The sequence below is a fragment of the Humulus lupulus genome, chromosome 3 (genome assembly GCF_963169125.1).
Source record: "Humulus lupulus chromosome 3, drHumLupu1.1, whole genome shotgun sequence".
Classification (NCBI taxonomy): domain Eukaryota; kingdom Viridiplantae; phylum Streptophyta; class Magnoliopsida; order Rosales; family Cannabaceae; genus Humulus; species Humulus lupulus.
The window spans coordinates 71,048,479-71,070,409 of record NC_084795.1 but is presented as its reverse complement, the minus strand read 5'-3'; the positions used below and the strand labels follow the sequence as shown (position 1 = coordinate 71,070,409).

The 21,931-nt window shown below is 37.6% G+C and overlaps 1 protein-coding gene and 1 non-coding gene across 4 annotated transcripts in view; one reads left to right on the top strand and one right to left on the bottom strand.

Annotated features, from left to right (window-relative positions):
- Positions 1-15,725, top strand: part of LOC133822814 (uncharacterized) — a 30,394-nt gene extending 14,669 nt beyond the window's left edge. The window contains exons 13-33 of one of the 3 annotated variants that reach the window (XM_062255255.1): positions 4,759-4,889; positions 4,975-5,034; positions 5,188-5,257; positions 5,419-5,483; positions 5,561-5,622; positions 5,759-5,882; positions 5,956-6,013; positions 6,237-6,349; positions 7,525-7,602; positions 7,698-7,760; positions 7,842-7,937; positions 8,026-8,132; positions 8,429-8,618; positions 8,907-9,021; positions 14,230-14,342; positions 14,414-14,491; positions 14,703-14,768; positions 14,847-14,978; positions 15,071-15,127; positions 15,214-15,294; positions 15,433-15,725. In XM_062255255.1, the coding sequence (XP_062111239.1) occupies positions 4,759-4,889; positions 4,975-5,034; positions 5,188-5,257; positions 5,419-5,483; positions 5,561-5,622; positions 5,759-5,882; positions 5,956-6,013; positions 6,237-6,349; positions 7,525-7,602; positions 7,698-7,760; positions 7,842-7,937; positions 8,026-8,132; positions 8,429-8,618; positions 8,907-9,021; positions 14,230-14,342; positions 14,414-14,491; positions 14,703-14,768; positions 14,847-14,978; positions 15,071-15,127; positions 15,214-15,294; positions 15,433-15,483 (1,910 nt within the window). In that variant the 3' untranslated portion in view covers positions 15,484-15,725. Of the gene's footprint in view, positions 1-4,758; positions 4,890-4,974; positions 5,035-5,187; positions 5,258-5,418; positions 5,484-5,560; positions 5,623-5,758; positions 5,883-5,955; positions 6,014-6,236; positions 6,350-7,524; positions 7,603-7,697; positions 7,761-7,841; positions 7,938-8,025; positions 8,133-8,428; positions 8,619-8,906; positions 9,022-11,165; positions 14,131-14,229; positions 14,343-14,413; positions 14,492-14,702; positions 14,770-14,846; positions 14,979-15,070; positions 15,128-15,213; positions 15,295-15,432 lie in introns of those variants that run through there. The other 2 variants (XR_009888041.1, XM_062255256.1) reach the window with 2 other exon arrangements.
- Positions 15,726-21,503: 5,778 nt separating this feature from the next.
- LOC133828072 (small nucleolar RNA R71) lies at positions 21,504-21,610 on the bottom strand. Its single transcript, XR_009890716.1, has one exon. It is a non-coding gene; the product is annotated as a small nucleolar RNA R71 (small nucleolar RNA).
- Positions 21,611-21,931: the final 321 nt, after the last annotated feature.

Genomic DNA, 21,931 nt, shown 5'->3' with positions numbered 1-21,931 from the left:
ATGGTTGCCAACTTGCTCGGGTCCGCCGATACACCCTTGGCTGAAATAATATGGCCAAAGTACTCCAAACAAGGCTATGCAAACAAACATTTTTTGCGGTTGGCATACAATCGATGTTGTCCAAGCCTTGCCAATACCAACCTCAAGTGATCTCTATGTGCCTCCAATGATGAACTGTACACCAAAATATCATCAAAAAATACCAAAACAAACTTGCGCAAGTAGTCACGAAATACCTCATTCATGAGTGCTTGAAAAGTAGCGGGGGCATTTGTTATCCCAAAAGGCATAACCAAGAACTCATAGTGTCCTTCATGTGTTCGGAATGCTGTTTTTTCAATGTCTTTGGCAGCCACTCATCTGATGATACCCCGACTTAAGGTCTAACTTGGAAAAAATTTGAGCTCCATGCAACTCATCCAAGAGCTTGTCGATGATCGGTATAGGGAATTTATCAACTACCGTTTCCCTATTCAAAGCTCGGTAATTGACACAAACCTCCAATTTCTGTCTTTCTTCTTAACCAACAAGACCGGGCTAGAGAAAGGACTTGTGCTTGGTCGTACTATACACGCCCGTAACATCTCTGTCATTAATCTCTCAATCTCATCCTTTTGTACTTGCGCATAGCCGTATGGTCTTACCGAAATGGGGCTTGCCCCTTCTCTCAATGTAATGGAGTGCTCTCGGTCTCTCGGTGGTGGTAGTCAAGGCGGCATCCCAAAGATAGCTTGATACTCTTCCAACAATTGCAAAAAATCCTTTGGCACTTTTGCTTCTTGGGTTGGCTGCACTGCCTTTGCTTCCAATGAAAAAGTTCCCAGTTGCACCCAATAACCTTCACCTTCTTGCTGAACCGTTCTTAACATAGCCTTGAGAGAAATTTGAGTTTTGTACAAGCTTGGGTCACCTTGCAATGTCACCCACGAACTCCCCATCTCAAACTTCATTATCATTGTCCTCCAATTGACTTGCATATTGCCCAATGTTTCCAGCCATTTGATTCCAAAAATTACATCTGCTCCCCCTAATTCTAGTGGTAAAAAATCAATTACTACTCTAAGAGCCCCCAAATCAAGTTCCACTTGAGCACAAATTCCCTCCGTTCGTACCTTCCCACCGGTGCCCATTAGTACTTTGTAGCAAGTTGTAGCAGTGATTGACAGCTGCCCCGCTGTTATGTTCTCTGTCGAAATGAAATTGTGTGTAGCCCTGCCATCAATGAGTACCGTAACTGGTTGCTCTCTTATCTTTCCTGCCAGTATCATTGTGTGTGCTGAGGAGATCCCAAGGAATTCAATGATAATGTTGCAAGTGTTTCCTCAGCCAAGCTTTCATTTGAAGAGTCTGGAGTCGGAGGAGAATCATAGCTGCCTTGAGGCTCATCGTCATCTAATATCAGCATCACTTGCAGAAACTTTTGCTCACATTGGTGCCCACGATGAAACTTCTTATCGCATTTGAAACACACCCCTCTAGCCTTCTTGTCTTGATATTTTGCCTCCGACAACCGCTTTATAGGTGGTTGGTTGGTGGCTGTCGCGGACTTTGCAGTGATGGTTGCTGCCAGTGCCATTGATGAGTAAGTGGATGGTGGATGTGCTGTCACTGACTTCATGGGGAAGGGATTATACGATGGCTTGGGTTATGAAATTGGGCTGGGAATGGTCTTCAATCCCACTTGTATTGTTGTTTGGTGTTACGAAATTAATAGTGTGTGCAAGTGTACATAGTCGTCAAAGAAGTAATAAAGTGTTAAGTTAAGTATTGTCTCCACAGTGATTGGAAATTGGAAATTAATTCTCAAAACTAATTACTCACAAATTGGTTTCAATTAAAATAAAACAATGAGATAAAACTAAATTAATGAAAAGTAAACAAAACTAACAAACAAAAACTAAGAGAAGAAACAAGTTAGAATTATTATATTGTCTTCAAAATGCAATTATGGTAATAATGCTGCAGAGGAATGCTATAGCAACTGGGCAGAGTTGACTAGGAATTTAAATGTCATAATCCTTTTTCCAAAGTGTTTATGGTTTGGTTCTGTAATTAATTAACACATTCCTATGCCCAATTAATTTCAAGAACACCAATATAAGTACAATTCCTCTAAGTCATGCAAGGTGATAATATATCCCTATACAATCACAAATCCAAATCTAAGAAATTAAGAACTTGCATCATTCAAGTTTGTGTCCATTAACATTTCCAGAATTAATATTAATTCATCAACCCACAATTGGTGATCAAACAAAAATAAGCATTAGACAATATACACACTTGAATGAACAAAACTCATCCACCAAAATATTCATGCAACAAAGTACCAAATCACAATTTCAAGTTAAGAAAATAATACTAGCAAAATAGAAATTAACTCATAAATAGATGTGCAAAAATACAAAATTCTAAATTAGAGAAAGATAAAAAGAAAAACCCATATGGTGTTTGTCACAAGACTCCAAGCTTTTTCCCCAAAATCCCCTTATTCTTCCTCTTGGTTTTTGCCAAATCTCTAAATAAAATTGCTAAAGAAAATACCAAAACCTAAAACTAACACTCCAATAAAATATTTTTGTTTTTCTTTTTCGTCATTTTATGGGTGTTTTTCCCTTTACAATGGTAGCTCCCTCTCTAATGGTGGCTGTTCCAAGGTTGAAGAAGATAAAGTTCCCTCTCTCTAGGGCTCCAAAAATGGGTATAAACCCTTTTCTTTTTCTTCTACACGCAGGGACCACTCTTTCCTCCAAAAAAATGTCAGCTCCTTTCCACCTCATCCTCCCACTAGTCAAGTCACTCCACCTCATTTAATGACTTGCCAAGTGTGTAAACTTTATGTTGCTGGCTGTACACACTTTGCTGCATCAAAGTTGACTGATGCTACAGCAAAGTGCTAGAATTCAACTCCAAGATAATTTCTTTGCACATTTTTCACTAAGCTTTCCAAGCATCCTTTCGTTTTGCCTTCAAAAATAGATATCACATTTTTAGATCATAATCCCATTATTTTCCCACAAGATTTATCATTAACTAAAATAACATACATAAACAAAATTAAAAGATGAAATGACAAACCACACAATAATAACACTCTATTTCACTTAGAATTTTTAAGTTCAAAAGCTCAATTAATAACTCTAAAATATAAAGTTATCATTAGGGCTGTAGCCAACAATGGGTTTCCTTCTACACGTTGGGCCGTCTCCATAATTTGGGCCAGGCCCACGGGCTGCGATATGTGTAGGGCTCCTTTAATGTCATCCTTGAGGCCCTTGATGAAGCTTCCTTCCAAAATATGCTCAGGTACCCCATGAACTCGAGAGGTCAGAGCTTCCCATCTTACCCGATACTCCCTCACTGACGACTCCTGTGTAATAGACAGCCACTCCTCCACCGTAGAACCCATCGGAATCGCACGAAACCTCAACAACATCAAATTTTTGAGAGTAGCCCAAGAAGTAATCGACCTGCGTTGGTTCTCCCACTGGAACCATGTCAACGCATCACCTTCCAACCCAATCATGGCTGCTTCAAGCATCTGAAACTCCGTTAATCTGTTAAGAAGAAAATAGCGTTCCACTCGAAACACCCATCCATCTGGATTATCACCAGAGAAAAGAGGTAACTCCATCCTTGGATTATCACCAGAGAAAAGAGGTAACTCCATCCTTGGTGGCCTGTAATCCCTCCCAAAACACTGCTCTGTATATGACAAGGGGTTCCCTGCCAGTTGCTGAAATGGAGAAGATTGGCGACCCAATGACGTCGGTGCCGCTGTGGACGAAATATCACCCTCTACCGCCTTTCGTTGATGATCGTCGCTTGCATCGGTCTTCTCCGTACGCGTCTGTCTTGGAACTGGTAACCCCTGAGTCAAATGCCCCACCAAGAAATCCATCTTCTGTTGCATCGACTCCACCTCTAATTTCAGCGACTCCATCTCCTTCGACAGATGCTGGAAATCTGCTCTGACTGCCGTGAGCTCAGTACGAAGTTCAGATTGGAGATTCTCCAATTTTTCGTCCAACACTTCAAGCTGTAGATTCTTCTTTGGGCCTATGGAAGATCGAAGGCGCTGATACCAATTGATAGGCAAAATCTGGTATGTAACAGCAAGATAAAGACACAGCTAAAGAAAATTGGAACAAATGCAATCAGAAATTGTATTGAATAACCAAGAGTTCGAGAGCTTGGTTCTCTCCCCTTACAATCGACTCAAATTCTCCACACCCCACACACTCCTCTCCTGCCTATCTTATTCTTACTTCACTTGGTACACCCCTCTTCCCGTGTACCCTATCACACAATAAACCCTCTCCCATAACTAACTCAAGGCTGACTCACATATTCCCTAAGCTGACCTGATCACTTGCTCCCTATTTGCTCTCCTCGTGTACACATAGGTCAAGGGTGGCCTATCATGTTTATGTTCATTTGTCCCTATTGCAACTTCTTTGTACTACTTTTTAAGAAAAGAAAAGCAAATTAAAGAACTGAATTGTGCATATTTTCCACAAAGCCATTTATAGTGACTTTGTTCCCGAGGACCTTTACAAAAATTTCTTTCCAGTTTTAATTTGTGCATACCACACCATATCATTGTGCTATAAATTTTTGGGTCTGTTCCTAACTTCCTGTCACACGTTCTCATTTAGATGATGAAATTTTGGGACTTTAATAAGGGCTTTGATTACTTATATTTGGGGATATATCTACAGTTAAGTTCCATTCTTATGGGAAAATTTCTATTGACAGGTGCACTTTTACTCGAAGAAGTGGCAACTGTAGCTGGAGTGGATGGAATTAGTGCCATCATAGAAGCTGTTAAAGAACGATTTAGTGATTCTCAAAGAGAAAAAGCAGCAGGTTCTGCAGTCTGGTGGAGAGTAAGTGGAGAATACTATTTTCTTTTGGTGTAGAAATCATTTAAGGCTTGTTCCACCCACCATGTTACATTGCATTTTTTGGCAGCTGAAGGAGGCTACTTTGTATGCATTGGCATCTGTGTCAGAACAATTGCTTGAAGCAGAGGTATTATGACTTTCATGTCTATATTTTAGTTTTATTTTTATCAGGTGTTTCTTTAAATGAATTGAGGTGAATCTTATTATTTTGCTATATTTCTTAGTCCTCTCTAATTGATCATTTAATAAATTTACTCCTTTTTTATGTTTTTTTTAACAGGATTCAGGACTAGTAAGAGTTGGTTTGAGGGACCTTCTGGAACAAATAATCATTGAACATTCTGAATCTGGTGGGTAATCGCCTTTGTCTCATGTCCTATTGCCAAGACTAAATTTTTTTTATTTAAACGGTAATAAGAGGAAGGAAAAACGAAAAATGGGTGAAGAAAATAGAAAAGAAGCGTTCTGTTTAAATTTGTTCAGCAGTGAACTCTTTGCTGTTGTTGTGCAGGAGTACATGAACATCCCTTTCTTTATGCTCGAATTTTTACATCCATCGCTAAGTTCTCCTCTTTGGTAAGTGATGTCCTAGCTTCTCATCCCTCCTAATTTTATTTCCTATTAAGTTCGTAAGAGTATTCTCTTGCTTCCAGATCAGCTGTGAAGTTCTTGAGCATTTTATTCATGCTGCTACAAAAGCAATTGGCATGGATGTGTAAGTTCCTCTTTCTTGTTTTGACAATCCAAAAAATCAGCAACCCCCCTTCTGGCCCCTCTCTCTCACAAACAGATGTGCATGCATAAACATGGAAGTTTGTTGAAGTTAAATGTCATTGGCATTTTGTTTCCAGGCCTCCTCCTGTGAAAGTAGGTGCCTGCAGGGCGCTGTCTCAGCTCCTACCTGAAGCAAACAAAGGAATTATTCAATCCCAAATGATGAATTTATTTTCATCTCTTACTAATCTTCTTAATCAGGTAATGTAGAGCTAATGTATTTGCAGTTTTAATTGCTTTTGTTCTGTCAAATTTCTAACGTTTTGCTGCACAGGCATCAGATGAAACCTTGGACTTGGTACTTGAAACACTGCAAGCAGTCATTAAATCAGGTGATATTCATATTTTACACGTAAATACTTGCTTACTTGCACAAGTGCACACACATTATCTTTATCTGTTCATCAAAGTAAAATTTACCCGTCTTCTTCAAGAACAAAATGAAACCTCATGAGATTGCTATAGATTTTGTTACTTAGATTTAAGATGGTACAGTTTCTTTTGATTTTTTTTGCAGTAACCTGTTTCTGTGTTTGGTATTGTGCTAATTTGTAGGTCATGAATTATCAGCATCAATAGAGCCTATAATCTCTCCTGTGATCCTTAATATGTGGGTATCACATGTTTCAGATCCCTTTATCAGTATTGGAGCAATTGAGGTTCTGGAGGTAATAATGCATTTCTTGATGGCTGTTATAATTTGTTTAATTGCTATCTTGTTGTTTTTTATGTTTTCATTGTTTCAATACAAGCACTGATGTTTTGATTCAAAAAAAAAGTTTTCATTGTTTTGTTTTCTTCCCCTTATACTACCTTGTGAGGTCTGTGGCAAGCACTTAAATATTACACCAGGATCCTTAAGACTATTGCCCAAAAAAAAAAAACCGAAGAAAGAATGAAGACCAAAAGCCCTTGGTGAATTTAAAAGGAACAATGTTTCGATTTTGGACATTTATATAGACAGGGTTTATTTCAACTTGAATAATTGAAAAGTTAATTTACCAGTCTGTGATTTGGTGAATATTGAGAAGGTAACTTAACGCATTTTTAGGAAAATTTGGTAACAACGTGATTTTTTTTTTCCTTCCAAAATCTTAAGGGTCTTAGTTTTATTAATATTGGTAACATTTTTTTTGGGGTTAAATTATAATAAGGATTAGAGGCAATGTCTTAGAAACATCAATTTTTGTTTTGAGATTAAAAGATAACAACAGAAAAGAGGATAAAACATCCACAAATTTGTTCACGAGTGACTTAAATGATAAATCTCTGCTTTACTTTTACAAATCAACTACTTTGCTTTTGTTTAATATATATGCTGTGATGAACTCTTCATTTTATAATAATTGAAAATAGATTATAGTAATGTATCTCTACTAAGAGCCTTGACGTCGAAGCAATCGTAAGGGTGAAAGCTTAGCTTAGAGATTTTGTTGTTGGCATGACAATTACCATGGTAAATATTGTCTTTAACTCATGGTTTATGCAGCACATCTCACGACAATTATTGAGTTTTCAAGTTCATGTTGAGAAGAATAACTGTCAAATTTAAGTGAATGTCATAATGCATGAAAACTCAAGCTTCATTGGTCCATTTTCTCATACGTTTTGACATTATTGCTTTAACATTTTGATGGTGGGATTTTAGTCTTTACATATTTCAGCCAACATTGAAGTAACCTTCTTGTTTCTATTTTCAAGTGAAAATTTTGTATTGTGTATCTGGCGATTTTTAGAATTATATTTATTTACAACATAATGATTTTTTGCTCTGGTATTCTTTGATATTATGTGCCAATAATTTACACGTGTTCTTTATTTCTTTTGTATATTATTTTCCCAGGCACTGAAAAATGCTCCTGGTTGTATCCATCCACTGGTTTCCAGAATTCTACCATACATAGGGCCAATCTTAAATAATGTATGGGCTATTACTGTGTAAAATAAAATGCATTTCATTATTGAGGGTAGTTGGTTTTAGGTATTTGTTTCTGATGCATCTTCTATGATTGTCAGCCCCAGCAGCAACCTGATGAATTAGTTGCTGGGTCATTGGATCTTGTGACCATGTTATTAAAGGCAAGGATGGTTTTTTTTTTTTCTTTTGAAAATCATATTTATATGTAGTTGCTAATTATAAATTTGGATTGCTCTGTTCAGAATTCTCCTATTGATGTTGTAAAAGCAGTTTATGATGTTTGTTTTGATGCTGTTATTCGGATAGTCCTTCAAAGTGATGATCACAGTGAAATGCAGGTATTTTTGTATGTCAACCCAGTTTTTTTGTCAATGTGTATTTTACTAAATTATATTAATCTGCTTTTTGTGCTATAAATTTGACCAGAATGCAACAGAATGTTTAGCAGCTTTGATATCTGGGGGAAGACAAGAAATGCTTGCTTGGGGTGACTCTGGATTTATAATGAGAAGTTTACTTGATGTAGTTTCGAGGTATGTTTTTTTGGGTTTACATAGCACTATGATCCTCAACGTACCAATAAATGCATTTATGAATTTTCAGGCACCTTTTTATTTTGTAGTTCGTGATTGAAATCTCATGTTATTTTCCTAGATACATAAGGGCATTATTCCTGTGCATATTATTAATGTAGGGTCTCTCCCCGGCTACATGGGCACATGTTAGGATGTCACATTGACTAATTATGGGCTTAATTAATTAATTATGTAAGAGAGCATCAAAACTGTGTTTATTGGGTCTTTAAGTGCAGAATTTTATACAACTGCAGGCTTCTGGATCCAGATTTGGAAAGCTCTGGTTCTCTCTTTGTTGGGAGCTACATTTTGCAACTTATATTGCATTTGCCATCACAAATGCTGCCTCACATTCGAGACCTGATTGCTGCTCTTGTTAGGCGTATGCAATCTGTTCAAATAGAAGGGTTGAAAAGCTCATTGATAGTCATATTTGCTCGTTTGGTATGTTTATATTAAGTTCATTTGGAATGAAAGCTGTCCGTATACCTTGTATAAATATATTTAAATTACTATTTGGTCCTGCTCTACAACTTAGGGAGGCTATAAAGACAGCCTATTGTGTGTTACTTTTTTTTCCCTTTCCAAAATATAATGATACTCGGTTCTTTTAATTGTATTGACAGTTAAAATATAAAAGAATCTTTCTTTTGTGTTCTTGCATATCTTTGTGATTCACACTTTGTTCTGTTTTTTAAATGAGCTCTATTTGGTGTGATTATCTAAATACAGGCCCACTTGAGTGTACCAAATGTTGAACAGTTTATTGATCTACTGATCACCATCCCTGCTGAAGGCCATGACAACTCGTTTGTTTATTTGATGTTGGAGTGGACTAAACAACAAGGTAATGCTTCTTGCCCTCTCTTACATGGTCTTGTAATGTTGAACAATTACTTACCTTTCAAATAGATCTTCTTGTTAACGTGCGTATTGTGCTAATATTGTTTATGGTAGTGTCTTGTGTATATATAAATCATGATATGATGGTTCAACTAATTCCACATCACAAAAGTGTTGATAGTTACGAAAATCAATTGTTTCTGTTTTGATTAAAGTCGTTTTTTCCTTGTTTATAGGAATAGTGGTTATTTCCTTTATTCTGCATTCATGGGGATTAATTGTATATTTACCCTATATATGCTAACTGTCTTAGGTTGTAAAAACCACAGAAATAAAACACAAATATTTCTTGCCCTTTTTTATATGGTATCAGAGTCGACGACTCTTTTCTCTGTTCGGTGACATCCCATCTTCTCAGGTGACATCCCAAGGTTCTCCTCTCAGTCCGACGACATCCTATCTTAGTCAGGTGATGTCCTAGGCCCTCGAACCAGTCCCTGTCAGCATTCGGCTCAACTTCCAGGCTCTCAGGCAAAGTCCGACGCACTTCCAGGCACTTGGGCGAAGTCGTTCAGCACTTGCCTCAAACCGGCAATTTGTCCAAGAAAAACTCTGTCCCTTTGTTTCCCCAGTGCGACTCAATCTTGTTTGTCTCACTTTCTTTAGACTAGAGCCCAATTGTCCTAGGCCCAAGCCCATTTTTTCTCAATCTTTGTCTGTCTCACCTCCTTCGGACTAAAGCCCAGCTGTTCCAAGCCCAAGCCCATTTTTTTTAGAAATTGTTTAGTCTATTGTCTCCAACAATGTCGACTAGTGAAGAAGTTTCTCAGACCAGCAGAGCTACTCGTTCAGCTCAAATTCAATTTGGTGTTTCTACAGGCTCTCTGTATAGCCATGACAATAGCTCTCTTCATATCACAACTCACAAACTTGATGGAAAGAATTATCTTCAGTAGGCTCAGTCGGTCAAACTCGTCATTTGTGGACGTGGGAAACTTGGGTACATCACTGGTGATCTCCCTGCACCATCTTCCACTAGCCCTACGTACAAGGTATGGCAAGTTGATAATTCTATAGTTCTTGCATGACTAATTAATTCGATAGATAAAAAAATTAGCTGCAGATATATATTCTTTAAGACTGCTAAGGAAGTGTGGGATGCTGCCCGAAAAATGTATTTTGATCATGGTAATGCTTCTCAAATTTTTGAGATCCGCACCAAACTCAGAGATCAAGCAAGGTAATCAAACTGTTACCCAATATTTTTTGGATATACAAGACTTATGGCAGGAACTTGATCAGTATCTGGATACCACACCACTATGTGTTGGCTGCACCACATTCCAGCGACAACAACTAGAGAAAGAATGCGTCTTTGAGTTTCTTACTGGGTTGAACAACAATCTGGATGAAGTAAGAAGTCGCCTAGTTAGTCGCTCTCCATTTCCTGACACTGAAGAAGCACTCCGTAGTGTCATGCTCACTAACCCAGAACTACAATCAATTGAAAGTTCGGCACTTGTTTCCAATACTAGCCCACTATCATCTGACAAATCCAATCCTGATCCTCAATCTAACTGTAAGGGTGATAGACCTTGGTGTGATTATTGCCAACGTCATGGTCACACTTAGTGTACTTGTTGGGAAATTCACAAAAAACCACCAAACTGGACCCCTCGTCGCCAAAATGATAGAAAAGCCAACCAAGTTCAAACTGAAACTAAAATTACTGCTGCCCCTTCCTTCAGTAACGAACAACTCGAACAGTTGTATACTCTCTTGAGTCGATCTTCCATGGCACCCAAAACTCGATCCGAATCCCGTAGTGCTTCAGTGGCACACTTTGGTAATTTCTCTTCCGCCGCCCAAACTCCATGGATAATCGATTCCGGTGCAACAGATCACATGACGGGTTTACCTCATTTGTTTGATTCTTATTGTCCCTTTTCAACCAAGTCTAGTGTGAAGATTGCATATGGCACTCAATCCCCTATTGCGGGAATTGGCACCATTAAATTTTCTATTGATTTACTTCTTAAATTAGTACTTTATGTTCCTTCTTTGAAATGCAATTTAATTTCTGTTCACAAATTGACTGCGGATAACAATTGTCTTGCTAAGTTTGTGTCCAATTCTTTCCAATTTCAGGATCTATCATCGGGGAGGATGATTGACAGTGCTAGGATTCGTGACAGGCTTTATTTCTTCGACAGACAACATCCAATCAACAAAGTTTCAAGTTCTTTTTCTACTTATGTTTTGAACTCTGTTTCTGGTTCCAATTTTATTTCTCAATAAAAGGGTTGCTGAATTTCAATGTGATATCTATCAATTTGCCAAACGTACGTGTTTCGTTTGCTCAAAGGATGTATACACCCTCTAGTCCTTTCTCTCTTGTTCATAGTGATATATGGGGACCCTCCAAGATCACTACTTCTCATGGTAAGTGTTAGTTTATTACGTTAATTGATGATCACACACGTATTACTTGAGTTTATCTACGTAAGCATAAGTCTGAAACATGTCAGGTTTTTCAAAACTTTCATCATTTGATCCAAACACAATTTCAAACTTCTATCAGAATACTTTGTACCGACAATGGTACTAAATATTTCAATTCCACTCTCGGTCCCTACCTTCTCCAAAATGGGATTGCTCATCAAAGTTCGTGTGTGGATACTCCGCAACAGAACGGAGTTGCTGAACAGAAAAATTGCCATCTCTTAGAAGTAGCTCATGCTCTCATGTTTACTATGCATGTTCCAAACGATCTTTGGGGTGATGTTGTTCTCACTGCTACTTACCTCATTAACTGCCTTCCAAGTCAACCCCTTCAATTCAAGACATCATATTCTGTCCTTTAGTCTCTATCCTCACTTCTTCAAATACTTTTCCAGTCAAAGCTTTTGGCTGCACTACATTTGTTCAGGTTCACTCCCATAATCGGAGTAAACTTGATCCTAGAGCAATGGAAACAGTGATCTTGGGTTATTCTCCTACCCAAAAAGGCTATCGTTGCTATTGTCCACTTACAAATAAAATCATACATCTCAAGTGATGTAACTTTTTTTGAAAATGTTCCATACTTCACTCCCACCTTGCTTCAGGGGGAGCACAACCATCACAAGCAAGAAGCTCAGTGGTCGTGGGGTTTATAATTACCTCTAGACACTCCATTCCCTTCAAATCCAGAAAGACCTCATAATCAAAACTTGCAGAAAAAAATTCATTTGGGTGTATTCCAGAAGAGAAAGAAATAAACAAGTCACAAATGCCCATCACAGTCAAGAGCCCAGTCCGGTGATAGAACCACTTCCCTCAAACACTCAGTCAAATCTAGACATTCCTATTACATTATAAAAATGAACTAGATCTTGCACTCAACACCCTATGTCAAAGTTCATTTCTTATTCAAAATTATCACCTCCATTTAAAGCTTTGACCTCTAGTCTATCAGTTGTTGTGATTCCCAAGAACATCAATGAAGCACTTGATATTCCTCGATGGAAAGCAGCAGTTCTTGAAGAGATAAAAACACTTGAACTGAATAGAGCTTGGAGATTAGTGGAGTTGCCACTAGATAAGAAGATAATATGGTGCAAATGAGTGTTTATAGTCAAGTACAATGCAAATGGATATATTGAAAGGTACAAAGCTCGGTTAGTTGCAAAGAGGTTTACTCAAACTTGTGGAATTGACTACATTGAGACATTCGCTCCTGTTGCCAAACTCAATACTATCAAAGTATTGCTGTTGTTAGCAACCAACTTGGATTGGGAGTTGCATCAACTCTATGTAAAAAATGCCTTCTTGAATGGTGAGTTGGAAGAAGTGTACATGAGTCAGCCTCCGGGTTTTGAAGAATCTCCAAATACATCCGAAGTCTGCAAACTAAATAAATCTCTCTATGGTCTAAAACAATTTCCTCGAGAATGGTTCAATTGTTTTCTGAAGGTTGTCAAGGGGCTTGGGTACATACAAGGTGAGACTGACCATACTTTCTTTATCAAACATTCAGGAAAAAGGAAAATGTCAGTTCTCATCGTGTATGTTGATGACATAATTGTCATTGACAACCATACTGAAGAGATGAGTTTGATCAAAGAAATGTTGGCAAAAGAGCTCGAAGTCAAAGATCTTGGTGCTTTCAGGTATTTTCTGGGAATGGAATTTGCTAGAAGCAAAAGAGGGTTTCTGTGTCCCAAAGAAAATACACTCTTAATCTTTGAAAAGAGACAGGAATGCTTGGTAGCAAGCCTTGCAAGACTCCGATCGAGCTTGGAGACAAGAAGAAAATGTTTGACAGAAGTCTGGTTGACAAAGGGAGGTACTAGCAACTAGTGGGGAAACTTAGCTACCTATCACATACTAGACCCGACATCGCCTTTGCAGTGAGTTTGGTTAGTCAATATATGCATGATCCATGTCAAGGACATCTCAATGCAGCATATAGAATTTTGAGATATCTCAAGCAAACACCAGGAAAGTCTTTTCTTCAAAAGACATCTGAGAGGAAGGTTAAAGTCTACATCTGGGTATTGTACAATTGTATGGGAAAATGTGGTAACATAGCGAAGTAAAAGACAAACAGTGGTTGCGAGGAGCAGTGCAAAAGTGGAATATAGAGCCATACCATAACCCATGGAGTGTGCGAAGCAATATGGATTAAACGCCTACTAGAGGAGTTAAAATTTGAGTATGAATCTCCCATTCGACTCTACTGTGATAATCAGTCTACTCTCAGCATTGCACATAATCTTGTACATCATGATCGAACTAAATATGTAGAAGTGGATCGTCACTTCATCAAAGAGAAGATTGATGGAGGAATCATAAGCATTAGATATGTACACAGATCAAAAGCTAGCCGATATTCTCACAAAGGGTTACCCGAGCAAGTATTTGATTTTATTATAAACAAGTTTGGACTTATCAATATCTATAGTCCAACTTAAGGGGAGTGTTGACAGTTACGGAAATCAATTGTTTCTATTGTGTTTAAAGCCGTTTTATCCTTGTTTATAGGAATAGTGGTTATTTCCTTTATTCTGTATTCATGGGGATTAATTGTATATTTACCCTGTATATGCTCACTGTTTTAGGTTGTTAAAAACACAAATATTTCTCTCCTTTTTTATAAAAAGTTTGTTATATATATGCCAAGCAAAATGAGATGTACTTTACAATTTTTCAACTTGTCAATTGCGTGCAGGAGAGATTAATGGGGCATACCAAATTAAAGTGACTACTACTGCTTTAGCCTTGCTACTATCTACTGGGCATGCTGAATTAGCAAAAGTACATGTACAAGGACACCTAATTAAGGTTCTACTCTAATTCAACAGTAATCAAGTCTTTCTTACCGATTCAGAAGCTTGAACTTTTTTGGTGTAAAGTCTGTTGCAGGAATAACTACTCGCTCCAAAGCTAAATTAGCACCAGATCAGTGGACGATGGTCCCACTTCATGCAAAGGTATATAAGTTTTAATTCATCACTCAGTTGAGCGCGAGTGAACAAGCTTATTTTACACACCACCATATTATAAATTATGGCATGGCTGAGTGATTATTTTTGGAGGGAATAATATTTACTTCAGTATACTTGCTCAAAGCGGAAAATTACAAGAGCAATAACCTTTGTTAGACTTAAATAATTATTTAAACCTTTCTCCTGGGTGTTGCAGATACTGGCTCTATTGGCAGATGCATTGGTTGAAATGCAAGAGCAGGTTTTGGCTGATGATGAGGAGGTAGTTTCATTTGGCGTCTTGTCTTGTCAAAAATTTACTTTGACAAAACGCCAATTTCTTATTTAGTTCATGTTACAGGGCAGTGACTGGGAAGAAGTTCAGGTCGAAGATGTTGAAGCGGATAAAAATTTATTGTATACATCTGGGATCACATCACGTAGCAGACCTACGAATGAACATCTTGAAGCTATGGCTAAAGTTTACAATGAGGTTTAATCTTCATTCGTGTTTAAAGAGTTTCATTGAAGTCCTTAATTTCCTGAAATCACTCAAACAAACCTGCTTAACGTGTGTGTTTGTAGGATCAAGAAGGTGGCTATGAAGATGACCTAATAAGTGTGTCAGACCCTGTTAATCAGGTAGCTTATATATATCCTTAATTAATGAACTTGCTAGATATGCATAATGGCATAATCTCTATTAACTTGTCCGTTGTGTATTTCAGATCAATCTTGCAAGCTATCTTGCGGATTTCTTTGTTAGATTTTCACAGTGCGATAAACAACAGTTTGATCATCTATGCCAGGTGCTTTTCATTCTCTTAAAAAAAAAGAATTTTGTTTTGTGTTGTCTAAATGAGCCTGATTGCTGATATAATTTCATTTTATGAGGTTTTTATATATAATGCAATTTTTAAATAATGTTTTTCTCAATGAAACTGCAGAGCTTAACTCAGACTCAGAAGAGTGCTATTCAAATGGTTTTGAATTGCTGACGAGTTTATTTGGTATAATATATTTTTTATTACATTCTTCAAGGGGTTACTTGCTTAGTTGTGTACAATAATGGTATGGAAAGAAGGTTTTTTTGTTTTTTTTGTTTTTGTTTTTGTATTCGTATAGTTTCTTTTTTTGACAAACTGAATTAGTTTAGTTTTGCCAAAGATGTATTGAGTAGCGGGTTTTGATTTTTCGTGTTTTTGAAATGGGAGTGGGTTTTAATTTATTATTTTGGGTAGCTGTCCGTTGTTTGCATCATTCTTTCCCCTTATCCCACCAAGTTCTCCACTTTCTTATTTTTGTAAACATACGAATGAAAATCATTATCACATAAATGATTACCATTCACCTTCTGTTAACATGCCATCAAAAGAAAGAAAGCTGCCCACTTGAATGACTTTTGAGATGAAAAGTCACTTTTTTACTTGCAAAATGTGAAATATTCAATATTTCTAAGATGAAAATGACTGCTAAATCAAAATGTCCACCATAACTTATGTAAATGGGATTATGCTCTAAAAAAAAGACGTGAAGATAACTAGTATAAAATGAGAATTCCTTCAAAATGGTACGTTTCAGTGAGCATTGTAGAACCAAAGAAACTAAACCTCTATGGCGCGATATAAAAGTTATATTCTAGTGAGGGCCATAAAAAATAAGTCTACATTCATCCTATGGTATGTTATATTTAGTGAATTTTCATACATGGATTGTGTGTTCATTGTTAGAATAGATAGAGGAGTGGAAGTTTAGAAAGTAAGATGTGGAAAGTATGGACAATAATGGTATATTTACTAAAGAGTAATGATATGTGCACTCAAATATTACATATAGTGACGTGTTACTGCTTTTTAAAATAATAGGTCCTAGTTTTAATAAATGTGATTGGTTAGGTGAAACTGTTACATTATTGTGTGTGTATATTTTGGGTAAACATTTCATTACTCATTTACTAAATTGTAATCAAAATAATGAGGTATAGGAGGAAAACTTGGGGATGCTCGTCGCGAGTGCGTGTTTGTAGGCAAGAAAGTTAAGGGGTTCGAGGCCTTGCACTTTGTGTTGGAGACCATCGTTTTCAAACTTTCCTTGATCGAAACACTTGGCCATTGAGGAGCATTATGGGGCTATTCTCGTTAGGGGTGCACACCTAGCTTGTGAAGCTCTACTCGCGCGTAGAACCCACCTGGCCTGATAGGCCCAAACTTGAAGCCTGAAATTTTGAGCACCATTTTGGATTTATCTCGCTTGATCCAAATGTATTTTGGATTAGGTTTTAGTTATGATTTTCAATTTTGAGTGAAGCACTTGAAAATACAATTATATATATGTATATTATAATAAAAGCCCTGAAAGGTAAAAACTTAATACGTATTTCTCTCTTCTCTCTACTTTCATGGCTGCCTCCCCACCACCATCATTCCATCCCCTTGATCTCATACAGCCACAACCAACCACTCTCTCCCTTTCTCTCTCTCTCTCTCAATCTTACACCCACCCAGTCCCTTACTTCACAGCCGTCTCCCACATTTATCTCCCTCTATCTCTCACCTTTTGTCGGTGGCAGCTCCTCTCTCTCACTGTTGACCATTTGCGAGGAAAGAAACTAAGACACTCTAACACGACCGCAACCACGACCTCAAGCTCAAGCCATGACCTTAAGTTTGATTCTCCTCTTGAATAGTAGTTGTTTTTTCTTTTCATCCTCAGTATGTATTTTTTTTTTGTTGATATGTTATCTTGAGGATATTGGATTTGTGTTATGTTTTTGAGTTTAGATTTGTATATTTTCTGGATTTTTTAAAGTGTAGATCTGTATATTTTCTGGATCTGTTTTGAATTTTGGGTTGTGTGAAACCTGAGTACACCCACTTGAACTTGTCCAAAACCTATCCAAATTAGCAATACACCTAAATCCAAAAAATGGGTTTGGTATCCATTTTCTCACACCTGAATCCGACAAACTTGAACTCGATGCACGTGAACCCGACAAACCTGGCCGTTGTGCACCCCTAACTCTTGTCAACATTTTAAACAAGCTCGCAAACTTGAGTAAGAGGGTTTGGTATGGATATTGAGGCTTCAACACATGAAGCCAAACCCATCTACAAGGGAGAGCAGCTCTCCCACTAGACTAGTACTTCATCGATTTCTTGATGTGGGTGAAGATTACCCTGATGTAGCTTATCCCCAATGGCTGCAAGGTGCTTGCAGGGTTGTATGTGCTGTTCAAAATAAAAGGTTGGGACTCATCGAGCCCAACCGATATTTATATTTTTACAACTTAAAAATCTCATAGAAGAAGGGGAGTAAGACAACATATAACTTTTATAGGCTTTAAAAGTATGCTGGTTTGAAGCACTGGGTTCTTGAGGACAATGATAACAACCTTCAAGAGGACCAAGACGATTTCTTTTTCACCATGAGACTAGCGCTCACGAAGAACCTAAACTTATTCTTGGACTTCTAGTAAGTCAGTAAATTCTTATTACTCAACCTTGTTACTTTCTTTTTTCCTTTCTATCCCCTAAGTTCCATGCAATCGATGCTCTCCCTTTTGAGGGTTACAATTTCCTGAAGCCTGTGAACACTGCTAGGCTCCAAGAGGTCAAGTTATTGGATTTTTATTCATTATCGAGGGCATATGGTCGTATATTGACATGTGTTGCACTCTAAGTGAATAATCTGAGCCTCAGCGAGTAGCCCAACATGTGGCTATCTAGATCCCCGAGTAGGCGACGAACGCTACTCACAGTACAGTCAGAATGGAACTCGACTAACTCCTCGGGTCACAACTACATGCATCCAAGATATTCTCCTAAGTGGTCAAATTCTAAATTCGACAAAGTGAATAGCTATTCAGGTCTTAGTAAGACTTGCTGAAGAATTCGTGACCGTGAACACAAAAAAAGGCGTGGGGACCATGACTTGACCATAAGCACACATGTCCACCAACCACTCACAGTGTAATAGTTGTAGAAGAAGAGTGATTGTTCGCTCCATATACCAACAATTTGGAATGTCAGATGACAGAATCACACTCGAGAAGTGGAGGCGCACTGATAACTCTTGAATAAAGAGTTATTTCATGTGCTTTTGAACTTATAATTGTGAAAAAAAATCATGGGTGATGTTAGTTTATTTTTAGTTTTTGTAGCTAACTTTGATGTTTTCATTATCTTAATTAAGTGTAATTATTTTTTAGTTTTTAGTAGCTATTGGTTTAAAGATAATGATTTCATGGATAAATATTTGCACAAAGGAATGAGCTAGCATAAGAGTACACTGTGATGAAATTATGTGTTGATGGCTGAATATTCAGGATTGCTGCAGTAAAACTGAAGCATTGTGATCAGGTATATTTTGGAGCATGGAACACGTGGCAGTCAATGGGCAAGCTTATATTTCAGCTGATGTGGCAAGGGCAGAAGGAAATAATCAGCATATTGGAGAAAAGGACAAAAGAGAAGGAATACTTTATGTTTTGGGAGAAAAAGAGGGGCATTATGGTACTTTTGGAGGAGAAGAGAAAACCTAACATACCCAAAAGAATGCTCCAGCCGTAACATTGAGCCAGCAGCCATTTTTGGCAAAGAAAAACCAGAAAAAGAAAGGAGAAAAACTCAGAATATCAACAAGGCAGAACTAAACAAAGAAAGAAAGCTCAAGCATCATTTTGGATTTGTTCTTTCTTCTTTTCCTAAACTTTATTTTATAATTTCTGAGTTGGATTCTAAATCTGAATATTATGGGCTGTTTTGATTGTGGATCAATGTTTATGAACTCAGCCATGAACTAATTTTTAGGTGGCTTGAATTGTTGATGAACCCTATGTTATAATCTATCAATTTATTACACTTTATTTTAGTAAAATCTCCATTGGTCATTCAAGTGTGCTTATATTAATTTCTTGTTGTTGTTTGGCCAGAAATGGCAAGTTATTTAATTATGTTTAATGCTGGAAAGATTAAATGTAATAGGAAAAACTTGGATGACACAAGTCATAATCTAGGTTAGGTTATGTTAGTAAGTAACATAGGGATATGTTATTTGTCTTGTATAACTTTTGAGAATTAAACTTTGAATTGCATTCTTAAATCTGATTTTGCATAGGAATATGTTTAATTAGGTAGAAGAATTAATGTCATAAAATTTGGGAAAGTTTTATGAGTGTTTAAATGAATTTTTGTTATCCTGGGAGTTTGCTAAAATATTGCTGCAGCAATCTGTCCGCAATTTGTTCAGGATGAATAATAAAGGGGAATTCAATAATTCAAGTCCATTTTCCAATCCATATATTTCTCTCAATTTTCTTGTTCAGTTCAGTTTTTTTAATTTCAGTATCTCCATTTTATTTTAATATTTTGTTTAGCCTTGTTGACGCCGTTTTTCGTCAACAGTGAATATAGAGCACGTAAACAATAAATAGTTATGGCCAGAAAAATACAATAAACAAGTAGAATTTTTTACGTGGTTCAGCAGTTAACTCTGCCTAGTCCACGAGTCTTTGTTATTAGAACTTAGGAAATTTCTGGAAATTCTTCAAGAACGAATTCTCCAGAGTTTCTCTCAAGATCACAAAATTTTCTGTCATTTTCAAAGGTACAGGACTTCTCTATTTATAGAGGAAGTCTCAGAATACTCTTCCACACGTTTCGGGGAAGTTCTCCTTTACATTAATAAATTTAATGGCTTTAAAAACCTGTAACTCCTATATACAAGGAAACGTCCCCTGAAGAACAGGGGGCGTATAATTGAATAATAAATATCCCTTTATTATAGGGAAGTTACAACAATAAATGTAGACTGCGTCTCTCCAAGTGACTCATTAAGATGTTCGAAGTCAGCAATCTACATCGACAGCGTTGTGCCATCCCAGGTCTCTGAGTGACTTTCGAGTTGTAATATTTTCCCCGAGATCACGTGGTTTCGAGCTCATACTTATGTCAGACTCGAAACTCCTGACTCGAGGCCACCCGAGAACAGACATACTCCGATGTCTGTCTTTCGAGCTTGTGAGGACTTCGAGGCTACCCATCTTCGAGGTTGCCACCTGCTTTGTAGGTTCGGTGCCTAGGTTGCGGACATGTATTCTAGACATTGCGAGCTCACACCTGACGAATCCAGCTTTCGAGATCACAATTCTCAAGGCTCGAAATCTGGGTGTAACAAGCCTATAAACAACCCACTTGATTTTTAATTTTCTAAAATTGTTTAGTAATTGTTTTGCTTAGTTTTTTTTTTAATTTTCAATCCCTGTGGAGATGATTTACTTATCATTATATTACTTGTGTGATTACGTGCACTTGCGTATTTAAAATCAATATTAAATTTATCCGCAACAAGTTTTTGGCGCTGTTGCCGGGGATTGAAATTAGAAATTCTTGTAAAATCAATTACTTGCAATTTTGTTTTTCTTTGTTGAGCTGACTTTGTTTGCTTGCTCTTGTGTTTTCTAAGGTGATTTACTATATGAACGAGCAAGAAGACATTGAACTAGCTCCTATTGACCCCGAGATTGAAATAACAATTAGAAGAAGACTAAGGGAACAACGGGCTCAAAATCGCCTTAATATGGATGAAGAGGTTGAAGGAGTTGAGGGTGCTAATAATGTCACTAACACAATTGCTATGGCTGATGATAGAGAGAGAGAGCCATAAGGGAGTATGCTGCCCCCATGTTTAATGAGCTCAATCCGGGCATTGTTAGGCCTGAAATTCAAGCACCCCAATTTGAGTTAAAGCCCGTTATGTTCCAAATGTTGCAAACAGTGGGTCAATTTAGTGGGCTGCCTACTGAGGATCCTCATCTTCATCTTCGTTCATTTTTGGAGGTGAGTGACTCCTTCAAGCTACAAGGAGTGACTGATGAGGCCCTAAGGTTGAAATTGTTCCCTTTCTCTTTGAGGGATCGAGCTAGAGCTTGGCTCAACACCCTTCCTCCCGATTCGGTGACTAGATGGAATGAGTTGGCTGAAAAATTCTTGATGAAGTACTTTCCCCTACCAAAAATTCCAAGTTTCGCAATGAAATCATGTCATTTAAGCAGCTGGAAGATGAATCATTCTGTGAAGCTTGGGAGAGATTCAAGGAATTATTGAGAAAGTGCCCACACCATGGGATCCCGCATTGTATACAAATGGAGACTTTCTACAATGGGCTCAATTCTTCCACTCGTATGGTGTTAGATGCTTCAGCCAATGAGGCCATTCTCTCTAAGTCCTATAATGAAGCTTATGAGATTTTGGAGAGGATAGCTAGCAACAATTATCAATTGTCCAATGTTAGAGCCTCAACAAGTCGAAAAGTGGCTGGTATACTTGAAGTTGATGCATTGACAGCTTTGACCGCTCAAGTTTCTTCAATGACTAACCTTCTCAAGAACATGAGTTTGGGGGGAATGGTACAACCAGCTGCTATGGGACAAGTTGCCGATGTATCTTG